A 13,282-nucleotide genomic window follows, 5' to 3' on the forward strand; every position below is an offset into this window, starting at 1 on the left:
CTCAACTGGTTGTAGTGTTGTCCTGTAAATTGAAAGGTCATGGGTTCAATTCCTGTTTAGATAGAAACTGATCGATGTTTCTATCTCACAGAAATTTCTCTCCCTCTCTTGCCCTCTCTTTTCCTCTCTCTAAAATCAGTAAGCATGTCCTCAGGTAAGGATAAGAAAAATAAATAAAAAACCCCAAAACTAAAACAACTTATATGTCAAGAGAGAAGGCTTGTATTACCAGACCCAGGCTACACATGGGTGATCTAAGGTACAATCTCCTTCGTTAAGACTTTATGGTAAGCTAGTGGAAAGACAGGCCTGGGATACCCATGTTTTCTCTATTGGACCGTAGCAAAATATGTCAGTGGATCACTATTCTGCTAAGAACCTTTTCCCCATGAAGGCCTTCAACTTGACATAGAATCTGAACAGAATTCTTATCTTCTCAAGTCTCCAGGAAGCAGAACCTTAAAGTTTCCTGTGTTTGTCAATCCAGGTCATTTTCTAGCCAGTTTAGCATTTAATGTAAATCCTTTCTGCTCTAGTCCAAATCCATTAATTTCATGCTCACTGAGAACCAACTATACACCAAACCCTGTGGAAAATACAGGGATGCAATGGTGAGCAAGCCATAGAGCTTTGCCTTCAGGAATTTATGGTCTTTGAGTCTGGGCACTTGTGACAGAAAACAGTAAACTTCTTTAGTCCTTTCTCATTTGCAGCCCATTTCCATCCCATTTGCAAATCACCAACTGACTGATTCTTACTTATAAAGCAATTCTGCTAGGACCTGCAGGACCCTGCAAGGACCCCATCAGAGAGCTGTATTGTGGTTTGATATTATAGGTGTATCATTCAGGGCCTATGCACTGAAGAGAGTGCGTCTTTTTGGTCTCCTGGGATATTAGGCAATGCCTGAGTGGTGGAAGGGCCTGGTGGTGGCAAAGATACCTGAATCAGCAGGAAGGCTGCAACTCACCTGGTGCTTTTGGAGCTCCTGGACATATCTTGTCATCTCCTCCTCTGTCTGGATCTGGGCCCCCTTCTGATTCTTTCCTGAAAGAAGAACCAAGGCTCAGAGCAGAGGTGGCTGAGGGAAGCCAGTTAGGGATCCTGTTGGTATCTACTTTCTAGGTTCTTAATTTCACCTCCCATTTAATTCGTTGAAGAAGAGTGAATTACTCACATTTCTCTGCCACCTCCAAAGCAACACACTGAAAACAAAACAATCTACCCCCACTATTTTCTGGCCTCTGTTTCTAGTGTCTTCAACCATTCCACACATCTGCTCCAGGAACTGGCCTTGCAGAAAGAGCTACAGAGAAAATCTGGATCCTGACTCTGGAATTCTTCTGGGGCAGTGATTCCCTACCTTTCACAGACCCTTGAGAACATTTCAAAATGTAATTGCTTAGACTGCATCTTCAGAGACTCTGATGTCATTGTTGTGAGGTGGGGCCTGGGCACAGCGTCCTAGAAAGCTCTCAAGGTGGTTCAGATGTGAAGCCAAGATTGGTAACAACATACCTACAATGTTTACCAAACCTGCACACACACAAAATTACAGCATATGTCTTAAAAGCACAGGTTTTCAAACTGCTCTTTGGCAGATTCTGATTCGGGAGGTTTGGGATGGAACCCAGGAATCTGGATGTTAACTGAGAATAGCAGTTGTTGGGAAACACCGTTGTACTACGGCTTCCTGACTTAAGCATCAAGCTGCCCCTCATGGTGATTTCCCTCAGTTCTGGCTGGCTCACATCTTGGTGCCCCTTCTTTTCTATGCCATTGGGATTTGGGATCTAACTGTCAACTACTGACCTGAAAATGCCTTGGAATGCCACCTCTACAATGTCCTCTCAGATTCCTGGCCCACACAACAAAACATGCTAAGGCCCCTGGGGTACCACCATGGAGAGTACTCTTTATACCCATGTAGGGCTCTGAACCTGGGCCACCCAGAGAGGATCAACAGTCCAGTGCTGCAGTGGAAATGAGCGTCCCACAGGGGCAATCATTTGGATTTTGTCTGATGCATGCGATGGGTCTCATTATCCAGATGGTCATACCAGCTGTTCACCAATTGCCTATTTCAGAAATGGACAGCTACCTCGACTAAGCCAGACCAGGAGCAGTTAGGCGTGGACACCTATAGCACAGAGTTTTAGGAAGACGAGTACAGGATGCTTCCCAGTAGAGGCAGGCTGGGTACTGTTTTAAGATGTTCTCTCTTGGCTTCAGTAGCTCCTGTGTGCTTGGCCTAGCTACCTTGGCTTTGATTTAGCCTCTAGCAACTTCTAGGCATTTCTAATCTCTAAACAGCCTCTTCCTGCTCTTTCATTTGTGTCTGGAGTTAGATTGGTCTCCTGCCCTTTCACACTGAGAAGAGACTTGGTCGCGGGGGAGAGGGAGACAAGGGATCCCCTGGGTAGTACTGAGTTCCATTTGTACTATTGGTGTTATCTGGGCTTTTTGTCTAAAAGAACTTCTTCTTGGGCCCTCTACCTCCAGTTAGTTACCAGATTACCTGGCCTTGAACATGATCCTAGGACCAGCCTACTTTTTTCTTGTTTCAGGTGGCTTTTTAAGATATAATTTTAAGTTCACTCTAGGTATAAATTTTGGGCTTGATTTCTTCCAACTGACCTTTCTTCCCAGAGCAAATGTGACCTGGCTTCACCCTATTCTGTCTTGCCTCCATTCTGAATGGTACTTGTTTTTTCCCCTAGGTCCTGGCTTTAATGTTTGACTTCATCGTAGCCCAGAACCCTGACGGGACCCTGGTGGTTCCAACATACACTCTGGCTTCTGCACTGTCCCCCGAACTCTGACATCTCTATATCCCCAACCCACCCTGTGCATGTCTCAAACACCTCCACTTTCTCTTTTTTAAAGAAACAGCTAGTTCTGGAGGGAAGATGGTGGTGAGATAAGTGGGAGCAGAGTCCACTTCCCCTTGGTACCAGTGAAACGCTTGGCTGATCTCAGGAACAGAGCAAACAGCCAACGGTATTCCAGCATACATGAAGATCGGAGACCAAAGATTGTAGAGGACATTGAAAGATCTGACGGTAAGAAGAGTGCTTAAGGACAATAAGGTCCCCGGGACCGTGCGGGGACCAGGCCGGCTGAAGCACCCCACTGGGGCACAGGGTCTGCTGCAGGATTCTTAGAAGAGAGCCAGGTTGGGCTGTGTGAGAGGCCAGGTGCTTGTTTGGACCGGGGGGCTTGAATAGGAGGAATTTCTCGAAAAGAAAAAGAGAAAATAGAGGCACTTAGTGGTTCTTTAGAGAATTCTCCGCAGCAGCCGTGGCCTCTTGTGCCCCCACCCCCTCAGTCCCTGGACTGTGAACGCAGGATAAGCAGCCCCAGCACACACCTGAAGCCCAGGCTGGTATGCAACCAGATCAGCAGCCTGGCTGCCTGGGCGCACAGGCCCAAAGCCCCCCAGGTACATGCACACCCCGATCAGAGACCTGGGCGCCAACACCTGAAGCCCCGGGTGGGTGCACACCCTGATCAGCGGCATGGACGCCCACACCTGAAACCCCGGGTGGGTGCGCACCCCAATCAATGGCCTGGCTGACCGTGGCGACCGCGCCTGAAGCACCAGGGTCTGAACACCTCCCACCTAGCCCTTGTGCACAGAGCCCTGCAGGGCCTATTCACTTTCTAGGAGGAAGGCAGAACACCCAGCAGAGGGGAGCTGCAGGGGTAAGGGAGACTGCAGTCCCCAGAAAGACTTGACTCAGTAGGGGGCTGAACTACCCTGAAGGAGCACCGAGAGCCCCTAGCATCTAGGACAGCAAAGAGCAAGAAGGTGGAGTGGGAGTTGCCCCTAACTAGTGCACCTCAAGGACAGCACAACTGGTGGACTAAAGGCCTAGGGGGGAGCAGAAGGACCCTGAGGAACTGGACTGGAGGCTGGAAAACAGTGAAGAGTGTGGCTCAGGAAGGGAGAAAAGTGAAACCAATACTTCCAACCACCCCCTCCCGTTTCACAGACAGGAAGACCAGCAGAACTGACCTGACCGGTTTAAAGCCAGCAGAAGACTTTTTTTTTAATTCCTTCTTTTTTTTCTGTCCTTCTTTCTTTTTTTATTCCTTCTTCCCTCCTTCCTTTACTTTTTTAATCCTTCTTCCTGCCTTCTTTTATTTTTTTATTCTAATTTTTGTTAAAATTCCTTCTTCTTTCCTTTCCTCCGATCTTTTTTTTACTCCTTCCTTCCTTCTTTCCTTTCCTTTTCTATTCCTTCCCTTTTTATTATTTTATTTTCTCCTTTTCCCACAGGCAAGACAATAAAACCTGGAGCTCTGAAAAGACCAGAGTTAGACCCAAACAGCGGTCATCCTAAGAACCGAGACAGTGAGACAAATTTCACTTTGCTGTTCCAGAGAACTTGCAAGGTGGGAGTGGTGAACACCAGTACATCTGCTGGAAGAGGAAACCCACCAACAAAGGAACCACCAACAGATAACAACGGAAGAAGGTGAAGAAGGGAGTGGAAACCACACTAACCTCAATCCAGGACCAATCTGGAAATACAACTAAAGAGTGGAGAAATTACTCAGAACAAACAACTGAACAAGAGCGAGAGAGAGAAGCCTCAAAAACTTGTACACACAGAAGAATCAGCTCCAACACAAACTGTCCACATCTGCATGACAGAATACGAGGCGTGGTAGATGGAGTGATCCTCAATTAACCAGCTTGACGGAAGGACCCATCAAAGAAACACCCAACAACAATCAAAACCCAAAGACATACAGAGAGCCAACATAAATGACAGCCCAACACCAGCGAGCTCAGGAGATTAAGGAGATGCCACCACTGAATCCCACTGGCATTCTACCATAGAAGTTCATACCATAAACCCAGGGAGTCAGAATACATCAATTTAAGAAACAGAGGCTAGCAAGAAGAGTCTCACAAACAATGGGGAAGACAAAGAAACAATCCCCAAGTAAAAGGAAAGGAGGAAGCCTCAGAAAGAAAACTAAATGAAACAGAGGCAAGTCAACTATCTGATACTGAGTTCAAAGCAATGGTTATCAGGAAGCTCACTGAGCTCACAGAGAATTACCAAAAACTACAGGGAAACTATAATAAATTCACTGCAAACTGTATCAACATGAAAAAGGAAATAGAAACTACCAACAAGGGCCAAGAGGAAACAGAGAATACAATTTCTGAACTGAAAAACACAGTACAAGGAATCAAAAGCAGATTTGATGAAGCAGAGGATTGGATCAGCGAGCTGGAGGACAAAGTAGAAAAAAACACCCCGAAAGAGCAAGAAAAGGAAAAGAGGCTCAGAAAGAATGAAGAGGGATTAAGGGAAAGGCAGGACAAGATGAAACATAATAATATCCGTATAATAGGGATACCAGAAGAAGAAGAAGAAGAGCAAGGGATAGAAAACCTGTTTGAAAAAGTAATGATGGAAAACCTCCCTAATTCGATGGGAGAAAAAGTCACACAAATCCAGGAATCACAGAGAGTCCCAAGCAAGAGGAACACAAAGAGGCCCACTGCAAGACACACCATAATTAAAATGGCAAAATTCCAAGACAAAGAGAGGATCTTAAAGTCAGCAAGGGAGAAACAGGTAGTAACATAAAAGGGAGCCCCAATAAGGTTAGCAGCTGACTTCTCAATGGAAACACTCCAACCCAGAAGAGAATGGCAAAAAAATATTCCAAGTACTGAGAACCAGAGGCCTGCAACCAAGACTACTTTACCCAGCAAGGCTCTCAATCAAGATAGAAGGCCAAATAAAGAATTTCCCAGACAAAAGAAGTCTGGGAAATGCAAGAGATGCTAAAAGGACTGCTTTAAGGAAAGGAAGGAAAAGAGAGAAAGAGGGAAGAACACAGGTACAAAAAACCCGGCAATGAATACGTACCTATCAATAATAACCTTAAGTGTAAATGGGTTAAATGCTCCAATCAAAAGACATAGAATAGCTGAATGGATAAGAAAGCATGACCCACACATATATGCTGCCTACAAGAGACCCACCTCAGGACAGAAGACCCACACAGACTGAAAGTGAAGGGCTGGAAACAAATTTTCCAAGCAAACGGACAGGAAAAAAAAAAGCTGGGTAGCTATACTCATATCAGACAGAATAGACTTCCAAAGAAGGGCCATAAAGAGAGACCCAGAAGGTCACTTCATAATACTCAAAGGAAGAGTCCACCAAGAAGACATAAACATTGTAAATATATATGCACCCAACACAGGAGCACCCAAATTTAAAGAAAATCTTGGAGGACTTCAAGAAAGATATTGACAGCAACACAATTATAGTAGGGGATTTTAACACCCCTCTGTCAAAAATGGACAGATCTTCCAAACACAGTATCAACAAAGATACTGTGTCACTGAACAATACCCTAGAGGAAATGGACTTAACTGATATATATAGAGCTTTTCATCCCAAAGAAGCAAAATACACATTCTTTTCAAGTGTACATGGAACATTTTCAAAGAGAGACCACATGATAGGGCACAAAACAAGCCTCACCAAATTCAAGAAAATTGAAATCATATCAAGCATTTTCTCTGACCACAAGGGACTGAAACTAGAAACCAACCCCAAAGGAAAAAACCCAAAACACTCAAAATCATGGAGACTGAATAGCATGCTATTAAACAATGAATGGGTCAAGAATGAGATTAGGGAAGAAATCAAAAAGTTTCTGGAAACAAACGAAAACAAACTCACAACAACCCAAAACCTATGGGATACAGCAAAGGCAATCCTGAGAGGGAAGTTCATAGCAATACAGGCTTACCTTAAGAAGATAGAAACATTTCAAACAAACAACCTAACCCTACACCTACAAGAACTGGAGGAACAACAACAAAGACAGCCCAGAGCAAGCAGAAGGAAGGAAATAACCAAGATCAGAGCAGAGTTAAATGACATAGAGACTAAAAGCACAATTCTAAGGATCAATGAATCCAGGAGCTGGTTCTTTGAAAATATAAACAAAATTGACAAGCCTTTAAGCAGGCTTATCAAGAAAAAAAAAGAGAGGATCCAAATAAACACAATTAGAAATGAAAAAGGAGAGATTACAACTGATACCACAGAAATACAAAGGATTGCAAGACATTACTACAAAGAACTGTATGCTAAGAAATTTGAAAACCTAGGTGAAATGGACACATTTCTAGAAAAATATAATCTTCCAAAACTGAATGAAGAAGAAGCAGACAACCTGACCAGACCAATAACAGCAGATGAAATTGAAGCAGTAACCAAAAAAATCCCAACACACAAAAGCCCTGGACCAGATGGTTTCACAGGAGAATTCTACAAAGCATTTAAGGAAGAGCTAACCCCTATCCTTCACAGATTATTTGAAAAAATCCAAAATGATGGAAGACTCCCAAACTCTTTTTATGAAGCCAGCATCATCCTAATCCCAAAACCAGATAAAGACACAACGAAGAAAGAAAACTTCAGGCCAATATCGCTGATGAACATAGATGCTAAAATTCTCAACAAAATATTGGCAAACCGCATCCAGCAATACATTAAAAAGATCATACACCATGATCAAGTAGGATTCATCCCAGGGATGCAAGGATGGTACAATATTCGCAAATCAATAAACATAATACATCACATCAACAGCAGCAAAGACAAAAATCACATTATCACATCAATAGATGCAGAAAAAGCATTTGATAAGATACAGCACCCATTTCTGATAAAAACACTCAGCAAAGTGGGAATAGAGGGAGCATTCCTCAACATATTAAAGGCCATATATGAGAGACTTACAGCCAACATCATACTCAATGGACAAAAACTTAGAGGTTTCCCACTAAGATCAGGAACAAGACAAGGATGCCCTCTCTCACCACTCCTATTCAACATAGTACTGGAAGTCCTAGCCACAGCAATCAGATAAGAAAAAGAAATAAAAGGCATCCAAATTATACAGGAGGAAACAAAACTGTCACTGTTTGCTGATGACATGATAGTGTACACAGAAAATCCTATAGACTCCACCAAAAAGCTACTTGACTTAATAAATGAATTTGGCAAAACAGCTAGATATAAAGTCAATACTCAGAAATCAAAGGCATTCCTATATACCAACAATGAAACATCAGAAACAGAAATCAGGAAAAAAATCCTATTTGCTATAGCAACAAGAAAAATAAAGTACCTAGGAATCAACCTAACCAAGGAGGTAAAAGACCTGTACTCAGAAAACTACACAACACTGAAGAAAGAAATTAAGGAAGACACAAACAAATGGAAGCATGTACCATGCTCATGGATTGGAAGAATTCACATCATCAAAATGGCCATACTACCCAAAGTGATTTATAGATTCAATGCAATCCCTATTAAAGTACCCATGGCATATTTCACAGATATAGAACAAACATTTCAGAAATTAATATGGAACCATAAACGACCCTGAATAGCTGCAGCAATTTTGAGAAAGAAGAAGAAAGCAGGAGGGATCACAATACCTGATATCAAACTGTATTACAAGGCCACTGTAATCAAAACAGCCTGGTACTGGCATAAAAACAGGCACATAGACCAATGGAACAGAACAGAGAGCCCAGAAATAAACTCAAGTCTTTATGGTCAATTAATAATTGACAAAGGAGGCAGGAGCATAAGATGGAGCAAAAACAGCCTCTTCAACAGATGGTGTTGGGAGATCTGGACAGCTACGTGCAAAAAAATGAAACTCGATCGCCCACTTACACCATACACAAAAATAAATTCAAGGTGGATAAAAGACTTAAATATAAGTCGTAACACCATAAAAGCCCTAGAGGAAAACATTGGCAGGAAAATCTCAGACATTCCATGCAGCAACATCTTCACAGACATGTCCCCTAAAGCAAGGGACATAAAGGAAAGAATAAACAAATGGGACCTCATCAAAATAAAAAGCTTCTGCATGGCTAAAGAAAACAGCCTTAAAATACAAAGAGAACCAACAGTATGGGAAAACATATTTGCCAATCATACCTCAGACAAGGGTCTGATCTCCAAAATATATAAAGAACTCACATGACTCCACTCCAGGAAGACAAACAACCCAATTAAAAAATGGGCAAAGGACTTGAACAGACACTTCTCCAAGGAAGACATACAGAGGGCCCAGAGACATATGAAAAGATGCTGAGCATCACTAGCCATCAGAGAGATGCAAATTAAAACCACAATGAGGTACCATCTCACACCAGTCTGAGTGGCCAACATAAACAAATCCACAAACAAATATTGGAGAGGATGTGGAGAAAAGGGAACCCTAGTCCATTGTTGGTGGGAATGCAGACTGGTGAGGCCACTGTGGAAAACAGTACGGAATTTCCTGAGAAAAGTAAAAATGGAACTGCCCTTTGTCCCAGCAATTCCACTGCTGGGATCATACCCTAAGAACCCTGAAACACCAATCCAAAAGAACATATGCACCCCAATGTTCAGAGCAGCACAATTTACAATAGCCAAGTACTGGAAGCAATCTAAGTGCCCATCAGCAAATGAGTGGATCCAAAAACTATGGTACATTTACACAATGGAATTCTACACAGTAGAGAGAAAGAAGGAGCTTTTCAACAGCATGGATGGAACTGGAGAGCATTATGCTAAGTGAAATAAGCCAGGTGGTGAGGGACAAATACCATATGATCTCACCTTTAACTGGAACATAATCAACAAAAGAAAAAAGCAAACAAAATATAACCAGAGACTTTGAAGTTAAGAACAATCTAACAATAGCCAAAGGGGAGTGGGGAGGGGAAAGTGGAGAGGGGTTTTCAGGAACTACTGTAAAGGACACATGGATAAAATCAAGGGGGAGGGTGTAGGTGAGGGAGGGAGGTGGGTTTGGCTGGGGTGGGGTGAAGGGATGGGGAGAAAATGCAGACAACTGTAACTGAATAACGATAAAAAATAAAAAAAAAACAAAATAAAAAAAGAAACAGCTAGTTCTGTTAGTCCAAAGAAGGTCTACAAACATTTTTCCTTTTTCTCTTGAGAATGGCTGGTGAGGAGTCATCTTTTCATCTCCAAACGCCCGAGTCTTTTACATAGATTTTCTAAGCTGGCATAAGGATTAAGTGGGTTAATATGTAAAGTACTTAGAAGAGCGCCTGGCACACTGTTCACACTAAGTAAGTGTGTGTTCTCATTATGACCGTTACTATTCCAATCTCATATCAACACTGGATCTTGCCCTGGGTTTTGAACCTCATGCTACCCAGGTTCCTTGTTCCCAGGTACCACCTTACTCTTCTCTGTCACCTCCCACCATGACTTCTCTCATGGTGATTTCAAGAAGGACACTCTCTCCCCATTGCTCCTTCTTTCTGCCTAGGGCACGGCTCACCGTCACAGGTCATGGCCGTGCAGACCCAGTTTCCGCAGGCACAGACGCAGCGGTTACAGTCCACCTCGGTCTCCGCTCCATCAGCATACATTTCATCCTCCAAAGCACACTCTGTTGGGACCAGATATAAAGGTGATCGTTTAGGGTAAAGGTGGAACAGAGCATCTTTACTACAGTCTGTGTACCTTACCCTTTCCCCAGACAAGACCTGTCTGTCCCTCACAGGCACCGTATCTGAGCAAATGCTACCAACAATCATAGGTTTGGGGACCTGAACACCACCATGGAGATGATGGGCTGGAGCCAACCTAGAACTGTGGAAAGGAATTTTCTTAGCAAGCTCGGGAGAGTTCCATCAATTCTGGCCCTCTCAAAATGCTGCCACTCCCTGTAACTCCCCATCTTTGGTTAAGCATACTCTTCTCTGGAGGGCTGAAGGATGGGTTGAGGCACTTGAGAAACTCTTGGAAGCTGAGTTTCCAATCAGCATTTTCATCAGACAGTTCAATGAGAGCATCGACACAGAGTCCTCTGAAACAAAACACAGGAGAAATGGGTCACCCAGCCCCCAGCTTCACTCCTGAAGAAAGGAAATCAGCACCAGGACCACATACACCTGGAGCCCCCAGAGGAGGCCAAGCAAGTTACTGTTATGAGAAAGTTTCTCTCTATACTGACCTCCCTCAACCATCAACCATCCTGACTTCTGTAAGCATCCAGCCTTCAGTTTGTTATACCAGATGTTCCTCCCAAGGCAACTATAATTTCCTGAATGGTTCTGTCCAATTTTGATTGACAAATGTTTTACTACCTGCACACCTTCTACCAGTAATTGCCTTTTCCTAAGGTATAAGCCAACCAAACTAGGAAAATCAAGACAGAAGAGAGGGTAATAGATGATATGAAAGTAATGGGGGATCTGAAAGAATGTGGAGTTCAAGCAAGCATCAGCATTCTAGAAAGAGATCTTCCAGAAAAGGTTCATAGAATCCCAGCTCCCTCAGTCTCCTGTGGCTGGGATCTGAGCCCTGGTCAAGCACTTACTACCCAAATGGCCTTGAGCTAGTTATTCAGCCTTCCTGTGTCTGCTTTCTCATCTGTAAACTGGGGACAAGGGGTCCTCCTTCATTGGGATGTTATGAAGAGCAAATGCTGAACTTGTAAAATATTGTCTAACTTTAGGTTATCAAAATATGAAGGATTTTCAGATATTATGTGTAGGCCATATACTATTATTAAGAAGAATCTTTCTAGAAACTGGGCTTCATGCTTTGTACTTTTGAACTAAGTGGTGCTTAAACTATTTTTAATTCTTACCAGTGTGCTGGAACCACACCACAAGTTTCAATTTTATTAATTATTTACTCTGGAATAATACCAGAAATGGAGAGGGATGTACTCACATTTGTAACAATTAGGGTTCTCTACGTGAAATAGCACCAATTATCTTCAAATCAAAACTAAAGCTATTTTAGATGTACAGTTAGGTAATAAAACATTAAAGTAATCCCTTCAGAAAATTAATCATTAAAACATTACTCACAACACCCAGAAACAACTTTGCTCTGATGCAATCTTGGTCATTTATTTTAAAATTACATTCTTCTATTCCTTGCAAGTTCTAGCCAAAAACAATAACCGCCTGATCAGATACCAGTGGTGCTCCATTTATTAGCTCACAAAGTTCATAATGTTCACGGAACAGACCAGGACTGAGTTCCTATTTTGCGTTTTACTTCATATTAACACTGATGGCTGCAGGTAGGAAGGGTTTTAAATCCCCTCTCCGGTCCAGCCTTCCCCTTATGGACCCCTCCCTGGCCCTCTCACCCCACTCACCTAAGCAGCTTATTATTCTCCTGGTCTGCATAGGTGGTGATATTGATGGCGGTTTCATTCTGCTCCACAAATTTCAGGAATTCGCTGGAGTCCAGGCGAGAGTCACCATTATCAAAGTTCTAGAAAGGGGGTGAAGGGATCTTTCAGGAACATTTTGTAGAACCCAGTTCCAGCGTTCCCCCACTCAGCTTAACCCACCTCTGGTTCATCTTGTTCTTGACATGTTCCAACGAACCCTGCCCTGGCGGGGCCCCAGAGCACTACAGCATCCGGGGCTCAAATCCCCGGGCCCCAGAGAAAGCCCCAAAAACAGAGAGTGAAAGTGCCTGGGCAGAGGCCACTGAGGGCCTTTCCAACCCAGACCCTCAGGAGGGCATCCTGAGCACAGCCTGCAGTGGCCGAGAAGCCTGGGGGCTTGAGAGACTCTGCAGACAGTCTCGGTGGCACCCCTGGAGTCAGGCCAGCCATGAAATCTCACATGTAGTCACTATACATTCACCCTGAGGAAACTTCCCTAAGTGTTCACCTTGTGACATCTTGATTACGTCACAAGGTGAACACTTAGGGAAGAAATGAAATAGAAATGAAATAAGGTTGGCCAGGTGCCATTCTTAGCAACACAGAACTTTCTTGAGTCCAAATGCTGCAAGTTCTGGGGAAACCAGAGCAACTCTTACAGAGCCTGGCTCCATCAGGGCCTGAATCAGACCGAATGTGGGGAGAGGAACAGCCCAGTGGTGGCTGTAGACCCAGAGGGCATCAAGGGTACCTGGAACCTGAAGACTGCAGCCCAGGTAGCTCTCAAAAGGCAGTGCTGAGTGCACTCACTTCACATTCACTGGGACCAGAATCCAGGCCTGTAGCTGAGAGAGGGGCCAGCTTGCCTATACTCATCTCACGAGGGCCCAGTTGGGCTTCCCCGGGCCAGGTCTGTATGTGGAACCCATAGGAAAAATGAGGTCTGATACCAGCCCTGGAAACAGCCAGGAATCCCTAGGGGGTCTGTATGCAGGGGGGTTGGGGAAGGATCATGAACTTGGACCACGAACCAACCTTAATTCATTTGGCTTCT

General features: G+C 43.7%; 1 protein-coding gene across 1 annotated transcript in view; it reads right to left on the minus strand.

The window, feature by feature from the left end:
• The window catches only part of FSTL1 (follistatin like 1), a 58,600-nt gene that overhangs the window by 7,074 nt on the left and 38,244 nt on the right, over window positions 1–13,282 (minus strand). The window contains exons 7-10 of the mRNA XM_053918414.2: window positions 12,211–12,329; window positions 10,790–10,902; window positions 10,372–10,482; window positions 971–1,047 (exon numbers count right to left, since the gene is read on the minus strand). Of these exons, the coding sequence (XP_053774389.1) occupies window positions 971–1,047; window positions 10,372–10,482; window positions 10,790–10,902; window positions 12,211–12,329 (420 nt within the window). The remainder of the gene's footprint in view (window positions 1–970; window positions 1,048–10,371; window positions 10,483–10,789; window positions 10,903–12,210; window positions 12,330–13,282) is intronic.

This window comes from Desmodus rotundus, chromosome 2, assembly GCF_022682495.2.
Source record: "Desmodus rotundus isolate HL8 chromosome 2, HLdesRot8A.1, whole genome shotgun sequence".
Classification (NCBI taxonomy): domain Eukaryota; kingdom Metazoa; phylum Chordata; class Mammalia; order Chiroptera; family Phyllostomidae; genus Desmodus; species Desmodus rotundus.